General features: G+C 49.6%; 1 protein-coding gene across 6 annotated transcripts in view; it reads right to left on the reverse strand.

Annotated features, from left to right (window-relative positions):
* zgc:158766 (uncharacterized protein LOC100009641 homolog) overlaps positions 1-18,601 on the reverse strand; it is a 220,462-nt gene that overhangs the window by 97,393 nt on the left and 104,468 nt on the right. For 5 of the 6 annotated variants that reach the window (XM_038796776.1, XM_038796774.1, XM_038796779.1 and 2 more), the window contains 2 exons: positions 14,805-16,143; positions 451-660 (listed from right to left, as the gene is read on the reverse strand). In XM_038796776.1, the coding sequence (XP_038652704.1) occupies positions 451-660; positions 14,805-16,143 (1,549 nt within the window). The remainder of the gene's footprint in view (positions 1-450; positions 661-14,804; positions 16,144-18,601) is intronic. The other variant, XM_038796775.1, reaches the window with a different exon arrangement.

The raw sequence follows: 18,601 nt of genomic DNA on the forward strand, positions 1-18,601 counted from the left end.
TTGCATCCTGACATGGCTGCCACCCACTTTTTGGAGTTTAAACTCAACCCTATGATTCTAGATGCCCAAATAGTAATCCAGAGTGGGATCTAATGCCGATTTATCCCCTTCCTAACCCAGGACAGGAATTAAGTTATAAAATTTCCTGATGGATAAGACTTAGTTCACCAGTAGTGCTGCAATTGGGCCTAATCGGGCGTTTGTACCATATTTCTAAGTTTCATAGTATCTCTTTCCACTTATTCTGAATGATCAACATTATACCTTTCAAGGTTCCCCACTGATGTGTTGGCCAAGAACTTAATTAACTGACAATTGATTTAAAACCACCAAAGCTTTTGCTTTAATTTTGCCTGGCCCTTTCTTTCCTCCTCCCCCCCCCCCCCCCCCCCCCCCACTAAATCTCTTTCCTTTTGTCTGAAGCCATTTTCTGCTCGTGAGCACACCAACCTGGTAACTGGGCGACTCCCGATTGCAGCAAGTCTACGTTGACCTCTGAGGCCGTAGCAGGGAGGCTGCTGCAGGCTTGGGTCGCGCCCTGGGCCTGCAGTGAGGCTCGAGGGCAAGGAGGAATCTCTGCCGCTTCCCACGTATGGCTTAAGACTGCTTGGCAGCTGCTCCTCCTCTGCATCTCAGCTGCACAACTCTGGGAAGAACCTGCTGAAAGCAAATCAGTCTCATTAAATAAATGTCACAATGCTCTAAGAAGCTCCACCAATAAATGACTCACAACTCTACCAAAATAAAGCGCGAGTAATTTGCAGAACAATTTTTCCTGGTATTTTTGTATGAAGCTGAGATCCTAAAACATGAACGCTGATAAGCCACTGGGCACAGTGCCCAAGATGTGAAGGTTCTCATTTCTCTACATGGGATCTCTGCTTTCCCTGCCCACGCTTGTGACCCTTGGCAACACAACATATCTGCAAACCATTTTCGAAGGCGATGAGAGATTAAAAGAACGACATGTTGCTGTTTTGTAAGATTCGTGTGAATATAAACGCTCTTCCAAATAAGCGTCACGCAGAGTAAAATGAGACACTAGTTTGGTCTTTGCTTTTTAACCCTGCTGGTGTTTTGTTTCTGAAACGTGGAGCCCAGATGTAATTCAGATCAGTAATGTTCAAAAGGCCATTTCTTCATCCATTCTAAAAAGCATCTATTCTGGTCTTGATCTCATCCAAAGCTGCGCTGGCCACACTAAGTCCTATTACACGTCTTTCCTAGCTGCACACGCTAACATTTTTTCTTATAAATTTACAGTACCCAATTCATTTTTTCCAATTAAAGGGCAATTTATCGAGGCCAATCCACCTACCCTGCACATTTTTGGATGTGGGGGCGAAACCCACGCAAACATGGGGAGAATGTGCAAACTCCACACGGACAGTGACCCAGAGCCGGGATCGAACCTGGGACCTCGGCACCGTGAGGCAGCAGGGCTAACCCACTGCACCACCATGCTGCCCCCTGCGCCCGCTACCTTACAGTGACGCCCAACATCAGCAACGTCTCAATTTTAAAATTCTCATCCATGTTTTCAAGCTTCTCTATGGCATCACCCCTCAGCAACAGGTGTAAACTCCTCCAGCCCCACGAACATGCAAGATATCAGTGCTCCTCTGGCCCCTCGTACATCCCCAATTATCACTTGGCCAACATTGGTGCCACAGCCCTCCATTCTGGAATAATTTAACTAAATTTCACCACCTTGCTCTCGCCGTTAAGATGCCCCTTAACAACTTGCATTGTGACCAAGCTTTTGAGCAACTGTCCTAGTGCGTAGCTCAGCGCCAAATTTTATCCAAACATGTTCCTATGCTTTGGCATGTGTCTCTATGTTACAGGTGCTATATAAATGCAAGCCTTAGTTGTTGCTATCATACTTGTAGGCCATATTAAGGTGTCAGGTTATACCATGCCTCCAACATGCAGAGCGGCATAGTGCAGGGAAGGATCGCATTTCCCATAAAGCCTCATTTACACTGATGCTTGGAAGTGAGACTGAATCCAGAATGAACTGAAATCTGACCTACATTGAGCAATTCCAATCTCATGCCAAGTTTGTGCTTGCTTAAAGTGGATCCACTTCATAGGTAGATATCACGCGGGAGCTAACTTCAATGTTTTCCGATGTAAACAATGTTCTCAAATGACCTCCTTCATGAAGAGGCAGTACTCTAGATTGTAAATGTCTACTCATATGCCAATCCCCATGAATGCCTTTATCAACAATGTGGTAGTATGACTAGGGGTATTACGGTACCTGGAAGTAAGCTGCTATTGGTGCAGAGGACTCGCTGCCCATTGGCCCGGGTAAGTCATGTGCCTCTCAGCCGATTGGTTGAGAGGTAGGTAGCTCCGCCTACGAGGCGGGATATAAGGACCCGTGCTTCCCGGCAGTCGACCTTTCTTCTGTACGTCTGCTGCCGGGCACACATCTTGTGCATTAAAGCCTATCGTTTGGATCTCATCTATGTTTCGTGTCCATTGACTGTGCATCAGACGATTTATTAAATATTGTATGCGCAGGACAGTGACATAATTCCTCTTCTGTGAGATATTGGCACTAGCCTCCACATGTTAGTAAGGAGGACTTTGCAGGATCTACAGGGCTGGGTGTCCTGTGCCATTATTGTTTCCAGTGCCTAGGTTAATTCTGGGGTGGTCCATCCAGTTCCATGATGTGGAGATGCCGGCGTTGGACTGGGGTGAGCACAGTCAGAAGTCTTACAACACCAGGTTAAAGTCCAACAGGTTTGTTTCAAACACTAGCTTTCGGAGCACTGCTCCTTCCTCAGGTGACGGAGCAGTGCTCCGAAAGTAAGTGTTTGAAACATCCAGTTTCATTCATTTATAGTGATTAGGTACAACTAGGTCACATGTAGGCCAGGCCAGGTAAGGTCAGCAGGTATCTTAGTGAAAGAGATTGATGTTTACGACAATGGTTTCATAGTCATTATTACCAAGACTAGCTTTTAATTCCAGATTTTTAATAATTGTCTTAGTGCGGTTTGAACCCATGTCCCCCAAAGCATTAGTCTAGGTTTCTGGCTTGCTAGTCCAGTGATATTACCAGTAAGCCATAGGTTTTGTTGGGGTCAATCCATAAGCCATGGAATCTGGGGACAGGGAAAGAGTAAGGTGTGGCTATTGCTGCTGGGGCCTGGGCCCTCCCTTGGGCTGAGGATACCTGAACAGGAACCTCACCCTCCCTCACCCACCACATCCCCCGAGCAAACAATTCAGCCATCAGGGTTCAGTTGGCAGCCTCCAGACACTATGGGCACACCCTGCTGCTGGTAAAGTACCAATAGGGGTGGGAAGAGACCCTTAAGTGGTGATTTGAAGGCTTCAACAGACCGAAGGCCAAGCGAGCCACCCAACGCCTACTCCACCGCTGGTAAAATCCCACTGGAGGTTGATAGGTGACAGGCATAGAAACTCACCTTCTCGTCGATTTTATGCCCCTTGGACAACCTGCTTCCTGTGGCAGGGGTGTGGTGGTTTGTGCGTATGATTCCTGCACTGGTTAGACTATTCTTAGTACACTGTGCACAGTATGACCTCCAAAATGGATGTCGGGGCATTGGAGAAAATGCAGGACAAAGATGATAAATAAAGGATGATAGAGAGATTGTGGGTGTTATTCGGCGACCCCGTTACACCCAGTGCAGATCTGGGTGCCCCAAATCGGGCTCTGGGCTGATGGCGAGTCAGCCGACTGGCTCCACCCGACGTGATCTGGATCTCACCAAGCAAGGGTGAGATCCGGGTCTGCATGTTTAAATGAGCCTGTAATGGTTCATTTAAATGTCCGGATATCGGATCCACCTGGTGCGTGGGACTCAACGGCCATGCCTGAGAGACCTCGCCAGGGCGCCGTTTATTACTGGTCCACACAACTATGAACCAGGCTCACAGGCCATTGGAGATCCCAGGGTGGTCGGCAGGGCCGGCTCAAGGTACCGGCAACTCGGGCAGTCGCCCGGGGCGCCATGTGCTAGGGGGCGCCATCAAGTCTATGTCTATGTATTTGCATTATGTACTTCTGTATGTCCTATGTGTTTCATGGTACAGGTGGCAATAAATCAAATCTAATTAATTCAGTGGCCGAAAGGTTGTAAGATTCTAAGGACGATCTGCACATTTGCAACATGTTGCCTCCGCTTGATGGCAGCTACGCATGCTCAGTAGCTGCCCACGCGCAGCCCGGAGTCACGTGGGGTGCTCCTTCAGCCCCGGCCCCACCCCCTGTACGGCCGCCATGTTGATTGGCCTCGGCCACCTGCTGGTCCAGTTCAGCCGCTGGCGGCTGCTCAGTGCCTATGTGAGGCAGTGGCTGCACGGAGGGTCCTCGGCGGGAGGAGGGCCACCGAGGGGAGCAGGAAAAGGCTATCCGCAGCGGGGAAAGGTGATGGAGGCCTTTAAAATTGGCACTTGTAAGGGCGCCGAAGTTCAGCTTGCCCGGGGCGCCAGCAACCCTAGAGCCGCTGCTGGTGGTCGGTGACAGGGCAGGGTGAAACCCTGCCACTTCCCCAGCGCTTGGGCATCCTGGCACTGACACAGAACCCGGGTGGCACTGCCAGGGTGCTAGGGACACTGCCCGCATGCCAGGCTGACTGTGCCAAGGTGCTCGGGTGCTAGGTTGGCACTGCCAGGGTTCGGGCCGAGGGGGGGCTGTGGTCCCCAGGGTCCTCACCGAGGTTGTAGGGAGTGAGGGGAGGGTCAATAAAGCAGGAGTGGGCCTGAAGATGGGGGGTGGGTTGGGGGGTGTGGAGAGGAGAAGATCGGGGCTGCAGATCAAAATGGTGCCCCGATCTGAGATCAGCTCGCCAGCAGGAAATCACTAAGTGCGGCCTGGGCGAGGAGAAGCACCGCAAGAACAAGAAAAACAGCAAAGTGCCATTGAATAGCGGGGTGTTTCTCGCTGGCCCCGCCAAATACACCCAATAGCGGACATGGTTTTAAGTCCACTGAATCGCATCCTGTATCAGGAAAGACTGAACTGACTGTCATAATATACACCAGTATATCATGGTGCAGACACACACACTGATGGACATACACTAGAACCAATCAACATGCACAAACACCGCAGCCAAACACCAGTTAGAAGACACTCACTATAAAGACAGAGGACATCACTTTTCCCGCTCATTCAGGATGCAGCCTCTCAGAAGCACAACAGCTTATCAGTTACAGTACAGACTCCCACCACGTTGAGTGATTCAACTGGTTAGGGCAGGCACAGGTCTCGAGTTAATCTAGCATCGTATAAACCCACAGCAATAGTGGGCGGAATTCTCAGATCCCCTGCAGGGTCGGGGAATTGCCCGGGGCTGGCGTAAATCCCGCCCCCGCCATGGCTGGAATTCTCCGCCACCCGGGAATCGGCGGGGGCGGGAATCACGCCCTGCCGGTCGGCGTGCCTCCCGTGCCGATCGGCGGGCCCGCCGCGGCGATTCTCCGGCCTGCGATGTGCCGAATTCCCGCCGCTGTCAGGCCTCTCCCGCCGGCGTGGTTTAAACTACCTCTTTGCTGGCGAGATTGGCGGCGTGAGTGGGCCTCCGGGGTCCTGGTGGGGGGGGCACGGGGCGATCAGACCCCGGGGGGGTGCCCCCACGGTGGCCTGGCCCGCGATCGGGGCTCACCAATCGGCGGGCGGGCCAGTGCCGTGGGGGCACTCTTTTTCTTCCGCCGCCGCCACGGCCTCCACCATGGCGGAGGCAGAAGAGACCCCCTCCACCGCGCATGCGCCGGTGATGATGTCAGTGGCCACTGATGCTCCGGCGCATGCGCGGAATCACGCCGACAGGTGAAGGCCTTTCGTCCAGCCCCGACGCCGATCAGTGTAGCGCCAAAAGCCGTTGGCGCCAGTCAACGCAGCGGGAGCCACTCTGGCACAGGCCTAGCACCTTTGGGGAGGCCCGACGCCGGAGTGGTTGGCGCCACTCCGCTACGCCGGGACCCCCCGCCCCGCCGGGTAGGGGAGAATTTCACCCAGTATGTCTCGCAATTTATAACAGTTAATAAAATATTATTGAACCATCTTCAGTGTTGGTGGCCTGTATGTGCTTCACGGATCCAGAGCGCCCAACACATCACTGGCCAGGGCTTCTTTTCTCGAAAACAGAAGAAGGGAGGTCACCTGATAGAGACTTTCTAAATTATAAAAAGGTTAATAAGGGTAGACATAATGATGATGTTATCAGCAGTAGTGAGAGTTCCAAACTAGGGCCAACCTAAGGTAGTCAATAATAAATTGATTCACGAGAACATCTTTACTCACAGACAGGGGAGAGTGTGGAACTCACTATCACAAGGAATGGTTGAGGTGCCTCGATGCATTTAAGACGAAACAAGATAGTACATGATAGAGAAAGGAATAAAAGGCACACAGATAGGATTATATGAAGTTATGGTGGAAAGAGGCTTCTTGATTAATAAGCGGATCGGGGTTATGGGGAGAGGGCAGGAGAATGGGGATGAGAAAATATCAGCCATGATTGAATGGCGGAGCAGACTCGATGGGCCAAGTGGCCTAATTCTGCTCCTATGTCTTATGGTCTTATTAGAGCATTAATGCCAGCATAATTGGGCTATATGTTCTGTTTCCATGCTGTAAATCTCATAATTCTACATAAGAATGCAACATAGCTTTACAAATGTTAGTTTCCTTGCAGAGAATAACAGACAGAATAAAACATTTTTCCATGTAGCTTTGACCTTTTATATAATTACATCAAAAGTATTGAGCAGAGTTGGTTGGACAATGTCAGAGGTTAACGTGGACCAACCATTGTTTCTTTACAATTAGACATTTCTCTCAGGTTTTAAAGATAAAAGGTCAGCACCCTTTTTACGCTCATCAACCATTTAACCACACATCTGCAGATCTTTCCAGCAATTTAAGGCTTTGTTTTCTGCATCAGAGTGACAACAGATTAAAGTGGTTCTGACAGGTGAAAACCTCCAATGCTTCGCTTATTCAAGAGAGGGATCAGATAATATGTGGCAGCACAATTGGGCTGTCAATGAAATGGCACATTGTTCTGGTTTTTTATCTGACGATTCTATTCCCCTTCCTCTCTTGAAATTGCTGGCTCCTTGTTAGGTGCAGTTGCACAAGTTTTAGTCACTCTCCAGTACCAGGCCTCGAAAGACATTCTGAGCCTAGACAGCAGGTCAATTGACTATCGGGTTTATCACTGTCAAAGTAAAGCCTTTCCTTATCCACTCTACATGTATGGGGGTCAGTTGGATCAGTTGTCTCGATAGTTTGAGTACGCTGCATAATAATGCCAACAGCGCAGGTTCAATCCCCGCACCAGTTGTGATAGTTCATAGAGGCCTGCTTCCCTGCCTTGTCCTATGCTTTTTTGTTTCTTTTTTTAAAAGTATTTTTATTGGAATTTTAACACAATATAAATATTGACATAACACATAAATTTGAAAAACAACAAGATCAACAACATATATATCACAGGTTGTCCCCGCATCTGTGACCATAGTTTTCATAATCACGTTTCCTTGTTTACAATGGTGTTCATAGTTACAAAGGGAACCTTTTATTTACATTCAAAGGTTACTAATGCAGGACTTCCAACCACCAAATTATTTTTTTCTTATAAATCTTTTTAATGGCAATTCCCATATTTATAAGCAGTTGTATATATACAAATCACTTTTTTCTCACCTGTGCTAATTTTCTTTTTTATACAGAGAGGTTTAGTTTGTCCTTCGTTTAACTGACCCTACGTGCATTTAATTGCCCTCTGGATCGGTCTATGGTTCCTCCCCCTTCGCCGTTGCCCCACTTCCTGGCTTCGGCTGTGCTTTTCTTTTCCGGACAGAGTGGCGAAAAAAGAAAAGAAACAAAGCAAGGCCGTTGGCCCCCTTCCCCATCTGTAACTCTGGCTGCTCCGATACCCACTAGATTGCCACTATTGGGCATGGCTTCACCCTTACCCCCACAACCCTCGACATTGCCTCGGAGAAGGCTGCCCAGAACCCAGCAAGCTTGGGGCAAGCTGAAAACATGTGGGTGTGGTTGGCCGGGCCCCTCTGGCACTGCTCACATTTGTCCTCCACCTCCGGGAAGAACCTGCTCATTTGAGTTCTGGCCAGGTGCGCTCTGTGCACTACTTTGAGCTGCATTAGGCTTAGCCTTGCGCAGGAGGAGGTGGAGTTCACCCTGCTTCACTCCAGAGTCTCCATCCTACCTCTGTCCACAGTTCGTCCTCCCATTTTTGTCTGGTCCCGTCCAGTGGTGTTCGGACTCTGCCCAGTAGCTGTCTGTATATTTTCCCACATAGCCCCCCTCTTCTCACTGCTTGCGCCTATGAGGTCCTCTAATAGTGTGGTTTCTGGGGCCCCGGGATACACTACCGTCTCTTTGCGGAGGAAGTGTTTTATTTGGAGGTGTCTTATTTCCTGTCCTTTTGCTAGCCTCCTCGTCAGTTCATCTAGTGTTGCCAGTCTGCACCCTACGTAGAAGTCCTCGACTGTCAATGTGCCCCCATCCCGCCTCCATCTTTTGAAGGTGGTATCCAGCATGGCTGGGGGGGAATCTGTGATTGCCGCATATCGGACATTTTGGCTATACCGAAGTGTTGTCTCAGGGTCCACGTTCTCAGCATGGCCGCTATCACTGGGCTCGTTGTATATCTTGTTGAGAAGGATGGGAGTGCTGCTGTAGCCAGAGCCCAGAAGGGCCCAGAGGGTCGTTCCTTTCAATTGCCTCCTCCAATTGTACCCAATCTGTATCGGGTTTTTGTACCGATCCCCTCACTCTTTCTGCCGTTGCTGCCCATTGGTACCATTGTAGGTTTGGTAAGGCCAAACCCCCTTTGGTTTTCCTTCTTTGCAGTGTTTGTTTGGGAATTCTTGGGTTCTTCCCCCCCCCCCTCACACACAAACACCATGATTAGACTGTCTATGTTTTGGATAAAGGCCTTGTGGATGAAGATCGGAATGGATCTAAACAGGAAGAGGAACCTTGGCAGTACGTTCATCTTGATCATCTGTACTCTCCCCGCCAGGGAGAGTGGGAGTGAGCCCCACCTTCGAATGCCTCGTCTTACTTCCTCCACCAGGCTGATCAGGTTCCACTTGTGGATCAGTCTCTGGCTATCTGGATCCCCAGTTGCAGAATCTGTTCTGGGCTTTTTTGAACGGGAGCCCCTCCTGCTCTCTTCCTCCCCCGTTTGGGTTCACTGGGAATGCCTCGCTTTTGCCCAGGTTAAGTTTGTCGCCCGAGAAGGTTCGTGGCCTCTGGTGCTCTCTCCCAGGAGGAGGTCATTATTACGTTCAGCAGCCGCCTGATGTTCGCTGTGAGCTGCCTACCCTTGACAAAGCCCGTTTGGTCCTCTGCGACCACCTCTGGTACGCAGCCCTCCAGCCTTTTGGCCAGGACCGTTGCGAGTATTTTCGCATCCACATTCAAGCAGTGAAATGGGTCTGTATGATCCACATTCCATCAGGTCTTTATCTTTTTTGGGTATCAGTGAAATTGTGACCTGCGCTAGCGTGGGGGGCAGGGTGCCCCTTGCCAGTGAGTCCGCGAACATGTGACTTAAGTTTGGGGCCAGACTGGTACAACTTTTTTGCAGAAGTCCGCTGGGAATCCGTCGGCTCCCGGTGCCTTCCCCACCTTCATGGAGCTGATGCTCGCCATGATTTCTCCCAGGTCTATTGGTGCTTCCAGCTCCCCCCATCTATCTTCCCCCACAACTGGTAGTTCCAGTCCGTCTAGGAACTGTTTCATCCCCGCTGCAAAGAAGTCGATACGGGTGTATACCTTGTGTACTTTTGCGAAGTATGAAAATTCCTTCCCTCCCGGGTGCAGGAACCTCCATGGGTCCACCGCCCTCATCTGCTCCATAAATGCTCCTAGTTCCCTAGCCATGGCAGTCTTTTTCCCTGCTCTGGGGTTTGATCGGTCGGTCAGTGGGTTCTGTACACAGTCAAAGTCGCCCCCCCACCCCCATGTATCAGTCGGTGTGTGTCAAGGTCGGGGAGTTCTGCCTTGATCTTCTTTATGAATTCTGTGTCATCCCAGTTGGAAGCGTACACATTTACCAATCCGACCGGTGCCCCTTCCAGGACACCGTTGACCATGACGTACCGTCCCCCTGGGTCCGTAACTGTGTTGGTTTCCGTAAACCTCGTCCTCTTGCTAATTAATATTGCCCCCCCCACCCCCCCCCCCCCCCCCCCCCCCCCCCAGTCCTCATCCTGAAGCATGAGTGGTATGTCTGTCCCACCCAACCCTTTCTTACCAGCAGTCGGTCCTTCTCCCTCAGGTGCGTCTCTTGGCGGTAGATTATGTCTGCTTTTAGTCTTTTTAGGTGAGTGAAGACTCTGGATCTTTTCACCGGGCTGTTGAGTCCCCTTATATTCTAGGTAACAATCCTGGTGCGGGGTTTTTGACCCCCCCCCGGTCCTGCGGGATCACCCATACTTACCTGATGGACGCGCTCCTGAACTCCGGGGTTTCCCTTCATTAGGGGGCCATCCAAAATGGCCATGGTCGCCGCTCTCGCCACGAGGTCGGGCCCCAGGGCTCCGGGGTTTCCTTTTGTCCAGAGGGCACCCAACATGGCCGCCAGCTGTGTGTACACCACATGGCTGCACCCCTGCACTAAAAGGTCCTGTTTTACCTTCCTTTGCTATCCCTTGTCTCGCCCTCCTGTCCGCCTTTCTCACCATCGTTCACCTTGATCCGCTCCCCCCCATTGCATCGAGAGATGGAACGAGCCTGGGAACAAGTCAGCACAGACCCGCGCAGTACACCAAACTCGTGTGTACAGTTTATGATCTTATTGTCTCTGTTTGCGGTCTGCCCTCCGCTCTTTGTTCCGATTCTTCCTTTCTTTTCCATCCCCGTCGTTTTCATGATGGCCATTGTGGCTGTCCCTCCCCCAGTTTGTTCGCTCTAACGAACTCCTCCGCTGCCGCTGGGATGTTAAAAAACAGCTCCTTCCCCTCAAATGTTACCTAGAGTTTGGCCGGGGCAGCACGGTAGCATTGTGGATAGCACAACTGCTTCACAGCTCCAGGGTCCCAGGTTCGATTCCGGCTTGGGTCACTGTCTGTGCGGAGTCTGCACATCCTCCCCGTGGCTGCGTGGGTTTCCTCCGGGTGCTCCGGTTTCCTCCCACAGTCCAAAGATGTGCAGGTTAGGTGGGTTGGCCATGATAAATTGCCCTTAGTGTCCAAAATTGCCCTGAGTATTAGGTGGGTTTACTGGGTTATGGGGATAGGGTGGCGGTGTTGACCGTGGTAGGGTGCTCTTTCCAAGAGCCGGTGCAGACTCGATGGGCCGAATGGCCTCCTTCTGCACTGTAAATTCTATGTTAATTCTATGTTGAATAACATCCCAAATTGCACATTACTTTTGTAGAGTGCTGATTTGACCCTGTTAAATTCAGCCCTTCTTTTGGCCAGGTCCGCCCCAATGTCCTAGTATACCCTTATGGTCTTCCCTTCCCACGTGCTCGATTTCGTCTGCCGGGCCCACATCAGCATTTTTCCCTGTGCAGCTTCACGATAATCGCTCTGGCTGCTCCCCGGCTTTGGGCCTGGGTCAGAGCGACCTGTGCACCCTGTCGATTTCTGGGGGGTTTGGAAATTTATCCCTTCCCACTAGCTTGCATCAGCATTTGGGTGACATAGCCTATTGGGTCTCTGCCCTCCATCCCCTTGGCTGACGCACTATTTTAGCATTCTGCCGTCTGGACCGATTTTCCTCATCCTCCAATTTCCCTCTTAGGCTCCCCTGGGTCGTTACCAGCCTTTTCACCTCGGTTTCCTGAGTTACCATCCTGTCGCTCTGGTCTGAGGTGGCCCTCTCCTGAATAGTTTCCTCCTGCGCCTCCACCTTCCTTTCCAGGCCATCGATGGTTCGCTGCATTTTGTCCGTTGCCTCCGGCAGCGTCTCCTTCATCATCGTGTGGAGCTCCGTCCTGAGTGCCTCCTTCATGGCGTTTATCACCGTTTTTATCTCTTCCTTTATGGCGTTTATCTCTGTTTTCAGCATGCTTCTCCATTCCTCCCCCTGTGCGGGGGGGTGGGGGGGGAATAGTCGCCGCTTCCTGTTCCTGCTCCGCTGCTCGGCTCGCTAGCTTTTCCACTCCCTGGTTCGCCTGAACCTCCGCCTCGCCCCCGTGGGGTCGTCTGCCTGCGCGGCCGCAGCCCCTGCCTTTTTCCTTCGCCTTTGCTGCTGATCCTTCTTGCATCTCGCCGTCCCCCCAATTTATTATTATTTGCAGGCATATTCCTGTTATGTGCCTTTCTCTTTTTTTCCCTGGGTTTTGGTGTGAAAAAGAGATTCTTTTTTATTCCTCCCCCTAAAGGGTTTTTTCTCCTTTTAAAACAGTTTTTTTTTAGAACAGGAATTTTTTTTAAGAGAGCTTTTGTTTTTGAAATAAGTTTTTTATAATTTTCAGGAGAAGGGGGAAAAAAAGTTGAATTAAAAAAATTATTACTTTGTTTTTGTCTTATCCTCTCCTAATTCCGACTTTCAGGCAATTTCTTGTTGCGATCCCCACTCCTCCTCCACGTGCAGCTGCTCTGCTGACCAGGACCAGTCTCTCCTCGTCTTTTTCTCTTCTGCTCCGTGGAACGGAGCTTCGGCGCCTGGGTAGGGCGAGGGAGGCAGGGCCGATTTCGCGGGGGTTTGATTCTTTTTCAGAACCCATCGATAAAACCCCCGAAAAAAGCCGCGATTTGTGGATCTGCGGGAGCCTCCGCCTTGTCCTATGCTTGATGTGGAGTGGCACCTCTCAAGATACGTAACTACCTGTCACTCTATAACAGAGAGGGATACCCGTAATCACCCCATGGGGACATCCCGATTGATCTCCCTGTGGGGGGTGCGCACATGGAATACATGATATCCCACTCATAGTGGAGGCCCATCAGCCAGGGCTGATAGAATCACCTCTTAAAAGCTGGCCCGGATTGGGGCCGGTATGAGCGGTCATCCAGATCGGGACCGTTGTGCTCTAAACCACACTGTGGCCTATTCTTTCGGCAGAAAACACGTCGCCGTTTTCATTGATCTTCTTGGGTCTCATCATACATGTATGCAGCAGAGGTTGCTGGTCTGTAATTAGAACCTAGAATCTCAGCTGAAATTTCTCCTCTCTAACTTGGGGTGAGCCTGAGACTAATGGTAACATGTCCATGTCAGAAGGTGAGAGGTTTGAATCTCGGGAAGGGAAGATGAGATTTCTAGTCCGTAAATATTGGATTTCCAGTGGGGAACTTGTTCCTAATATAAGTGGAGTGGCCACCATTATCTCAAATCAATCTAGCCATTTGCTCCCACTTCCTCCTCCCCTGCTGAGGCCAGTTCGTAGGCTTTGCTATTTAACCTTGGGAGGGATTATCATACCCATACACTTTTCTGGCAAAGATCACTTGCATCGTCATCTTGTGTGGGAAGCCTTTTTCCATTTGTTTTACTTTATCTCCCATCCCAGAGACAGGGGTCTGAATTTTCCCTGCGGAGACAAGGTGAGATATTGGAGGCAGGTGGGGTGGAGAGGGGGGTGGGGGGGGAGGAGGGGGGGGGGGGTGGAGGGAGGGCAGGGGGGGGGCTGGAGAATGATGGGGGGAAGAGGGAAAGATGGGATAATCGGAGTGAGCTGCATTAGGACAGCTCCCTGAAACATTCCCACCTCTGGGGGACGTCCCATATCGCAGGTGGGGAAGAAATTTGACAATCTGCTCCAACAATGCAGGCAGATAATTATACCCAATTCGTGGCCCAATTAGGGGTCACTTCCTGATGGTGATGGGAGAGTCCCAGCCATTGGATTTACACCCCACCATGTGTGGTGGCAGACAACTCCTTAAAGGCCGCCTCCAGGTGGTAAGTTGGGGAGTGCCACCAGAGCCTCAATAAAGGCACCACCGAGATAAAATAGATGCCACCACGGCCAACGCCACACCTGTGGAGGGGGGTCCCCTCCAAATTGGTAGTCCTGGCTGCTGTACCCCTTTGAAATCTAATGTTCATTTGTTGATTACTCCTTGTGCTGTGCTACCTGCCTCAGTAGCACCCACCTCTCCCAGTGGATTTGCCTCCTCACATGATGGGCCCTCCTATTAGGCCTCCTGATTGCCTGATCCAACCGCCATCCTTAATTGAACCCAACTCCTGGGGGCAGCTTTTCAATTGGCCACCTTAAGGAAGATTGCATTTGTCATCCCACCACAGATACTGCGGGGTCCCTGATCTGGAATTCAGATCGACATTGGGATCGCGACCTGGCCAGGAAGGTCCAGCCCAATGCGACCAGTTCCATTTCTGCCTTGCCTTACAATCCCCCTCAAATGTGACTCTGACCCCGAGAATCAGTTAACTCAGCACAAACCTGCAATCTACACAATGGGGCGGGATATAAAAGAAAGATTTCTACAATTCATTTAAAGTTATGAAGCAAGAATGACCTTCTGATCCAACATATTTGGGCATTGCTGAGCCAAACCTTGATGTGTAAACTATCTCAGAATTTCCCTAGAGCAGCTGTTGCTCGAATTCACTTCCGGCGATAAAGAAATTCAATGTCACCGTGTGTTTTAGTCTCTTGATGATATTTTAAGGTTCAATAGTGATTTAAATTGGCAAATTCAAATAGCTGATTTTCAAAGCAGGGCTGAATTTATCTAGCCTCACCCTCGGCTGGGAGTTTCCGGCCTTGCCAAAAAGTCTAAGACTTCAGGCTGCCTCCCAATGTTTCGGTTCACACCTGCAACGCTTCGCGCAAGAAAAACGCGGCCGCAGGATTTACCTGGAGTCGTGGAGCTGCTTTCGGTGTTGGTCAAACACCCATCTGGCTGCGATTTCCCTGGTTCCGCTAATTGTCCGTTCAATACTTTCTTTTGATTTCTTGAGGAATCACCGGAAGAGGATCTTGTCCTTCGTGTTTTGCCCTGTAGGTTCTTGTAGGCCATATCCAAAGACTTCGACCTCCTGCGGCAGGTTCTGCTATCAGTGGCAGAAGAACCCTCTGCCACCATCACAGGCCCATTTGGGTCTTGGCAGTTCTGACTGCTTCTGACGTCTTCATTCCTTCCTTTCGTTTTGGACCGGTCACTGTGCAGGTTATGCTTACGGTTCTGCTTCTCGCCAACTCTGTTTGTACATGGCCTTAACTTTCCATTACTGGTCACTACAGTTTTATGCTCCGCGGTTTCCTCAACGATACACTCCTCAGAACTGAGACCAAGATGCATTGGGTTCTGCAAAGCCTCCATGTATGATTTTCTGAACAGGCGCCTTCTTTCAAAACACATGGAATCCTGATGATTCTTTCTCCGTTGGCATGGGCTGCTCAAGTCTGTGGCAAAGGTTAAAACTTTGGTATTGATCCTGTTCCCAGTCATCGGAACCACCAGAATTTCATCATTAACTGTTGGCGTCTCTGCAAAAACAGGTCGAACTAAGTTTGGTAAAGGAGCCACTTCAGTGACGTTAGAATTATGTGGAAACAATAAACAATCTCCTTCCCTGGAATCTCTGGAAAGCTCCTGTTTGACGTCACTTTTAAGAGACTGACTGCTCCCCGATAAATGAGTCCCACAGCTAATTTTATCTTCCAAAGTTGCTGATTTCTCGGATGGAACCATTGCGTCATCGGGCACGCAATGGTCTGGTGAGTTGCTGTTTTCTGTCATTTGAGGCATCTTTTCTGTGGTGACACTGGTGTCTATCAACTGGTCATGGTGAGCCGTACTGTAGTAGGAATGGGTCAGCGTGGTTTTTGGCTTGTTAACAAATGCAGGGTTAATTACGTTCTTCCAATGCACTCTGAGGATATTAGTGCCACTCGTTAGAAGGCAGCTGTGCAGTGAACAGTTCCTCTCACGGTTCACATTTTCCAGAAATTCCATGGTGAAGACATTCGGGTAGATGCACTCGGGGACAGGAACCTCTTCTAAGGACTGCCCATTTCCGGAAAGGCATTTTAGCACCAATTTTGCAGACTGATTCCCTTGTGGTACGATCTGTATATAAAAATCCCCAGCCTTGAGGGGAACTCTGTGCAGAGATGCTAACTGCACCACCACTTTCTCGTGGACACAGAGAGGCCAGCCTTCATGACGGAAGATGAGCCCTGTGTACTTCGCCTGCAAGTAAAAAGAAAGACAATGTTAACATGCAATTCCGCTCAAGGAGCAAGATAATGGACTAGGTTTACACCCCCATGCTTTCAGCTGCCCCCTGGACAAAGGTTTTTTTCCCAAAATGCCTCCTACTTTATAACTCGCCTTAAAACCTACTACTTTGAAAACGTTGCAAGTCAACCCTCCCAATGTCTCCTTTTTTGGTTGATTGTCCACCTTATATGTTCGGTGCAAAACAAATGCAAGTTGTCGTTGTTCGTGCTGCCTCAGCTCGCTCAGCACTGACAAGGATTAATGTTCATCATTTATTAACACACTTTGATTCATCAGGAAGTAAGAATTGACTAATTTTTAAAAAATGAATCTAGAGTACGCAATTTTTTTTTTACAATTAAGGGACAATTTAGCGTTGCCAATCCTCCTAACCTGCACATCTTTGGGTTGTGGGGGTGAAACCCACATAGACACAGGGAGAATGTGCAAACTCCACACGGACAGTGACTAGGGACCGGGATTGAACCCAGGTCCTCAGTGCCATAGGTAGCAGTGCTAACCGCCGCACCAGTGTGCCGCCCCAAGAATTGACCGTCACGAATCAAAATCAATACGTATTGGTTAAATGAAAGAACGTCAGTTCTTGGTTTTCATTAGTTTGTTCAACTTAGTCTCTTAAAAATTTATTGTCAAGCTATTTGTCAATCTATTGATTATCTTCACAACCAGCTTTCCTCATTTCTATCTTCACAGCCCGCTCTCCCGATTTCTCAACATCACACGAATAGAAGCGTGCGTTTTCTTAATCTAACGGTTGCAACATCAGGTTTCCTCCATTGGCTGATTTGTGGGGGGGGGGGGGGGGGGGTGATTTGTGGGGGGGGGGGGGTGAGTGAGGGAATGCATTCAATCAAAGTGGAACTGAGTCACAGAGAGAAGGAAAATCCCAGTTCAATCACTGGCGGAGTAATGTAACTTCATTACATTGGAGTTGTAATGAACTCCAAGGCTTTATTGGTTTTATTGGTTGGCCAATTGGAGTATGAGCTCCCTCAATGATAGGTCATTGAGGGGGCCCATATAAGCACCTGTGTAGGCTTTGTGACTGGACTGCTAGCAGCACTGTTTGTAGCTGCTCCTGTAATATCGTTATTGTAAATAAATATTGGTGTGGTGACGGAACTCCTGCCTCCTGTGGATTACTACAGCGTCCCTCCGGTGAGGGGAAAACTAGAGAACAAAGAACAAAGAAAATTAAAGCACAGGAACAGGCCCTTTGACCCTCCCAGCCTGCGCCGATCCAGATCCTTTATCTAAACCTGTCTCCTATTTTCCAAGGTCTACTTCCCTCTGTTCCCGCCCATTCATAAACCTGTCTAGATGCTTCTTAAATGATGCTATCGTGCCCGCCTCTACCACCTCCGCTGGTAAAGCGTTCCAGGCACCCACCACCCTCTGCGTAAAAAACTTTCCACTCACATCTCCCTTAAACTTTCCCCCTCTCACCTTGAAATCGTGACCCCTTGTAACTGACACCCCCACTCTTGGGAAAAGCTTGTTGCTATCCACCCTGTCCATACCTCTCATAATTTTGTAGACCTCAATCAGGTCCCCCCTCAACCTCCGTCTTTCCAACGAAAACAATCCTAATCTACTCAACCTTTCTTCATAGCTAGCACCCTCCATACCAGGCAACATCCTGGTGAACCTCCTCTGCACCCTCTCCAAGGCATCCACATCCTTCTGGTAATGTGGCGACCAGAACTGCACGCAGTATTCCAAATGTGGCCGAACCAAAGTCCTATACAACTGTAACATGACCTGCCAACTCTTGTACTCAATAACCCGTCCGATGAAGGCAAGCATGCTGTATGCCTTCTTGACCACTCTATCAACCTGCGTTGCCACCTTCAGGGTACAATGGACCTGAACTCCCAGATCTCTCTGCACATCAATTTTCCCCAAGACCCTTCCATTGACCATATAGTCCGCTCTTGAATTTGATCTTCCAAAATGCATCACCTCGCATTTGCCTGGATTGAAATTGTGTCAAATAGGTAATTCTATCAATTTATGAAGCTAAAAATCCCTTCTCAAGAAAATATGTGTAATGAAACACCTTTTCTACTTTTTATTTACCACACATTTGTGAGACTGCCAAGACCGATTGTGAAAAAGTGATTGAGACCAGGATGCTTTGATAGGGACTGTTTATTGCAGAGCATCTCCACCCTAACACAATCTCCCTGAGTGCTAGCTAACCCGTCTTTATTTACACATCTGAGTATAATGAACTAATCATTACCTTACACCCGTCAATTGTATTACCTTAAACTATTCAGGGTGAAATCTAACGGCCGCTCTTGAACCCCGATGCAACACGGCCGGTAAATCTCGCGAGAGGCCTCTATTTACCCAGCTTGCCGCACCCGGCAAGATCTAAAGGGATCTCGCGAGATGTCACGAT

This window comes from Scyliorhinus canicula, chromosome 5 (genome assembly GCF_902713615.1).
Source record: "Scyliorhinus canicula chromosome 5, sScyCan1.1, whole genome shotgun sequence".
Classification (NCBI taxonomy): domain Eukaryota; kingdom Metazoa; phylum Chordata; class Chondrichthyes; order Carcharhiniformes; family Scyliorhinidae; genus Scyliorhinus; species Scyliorhinus canicula.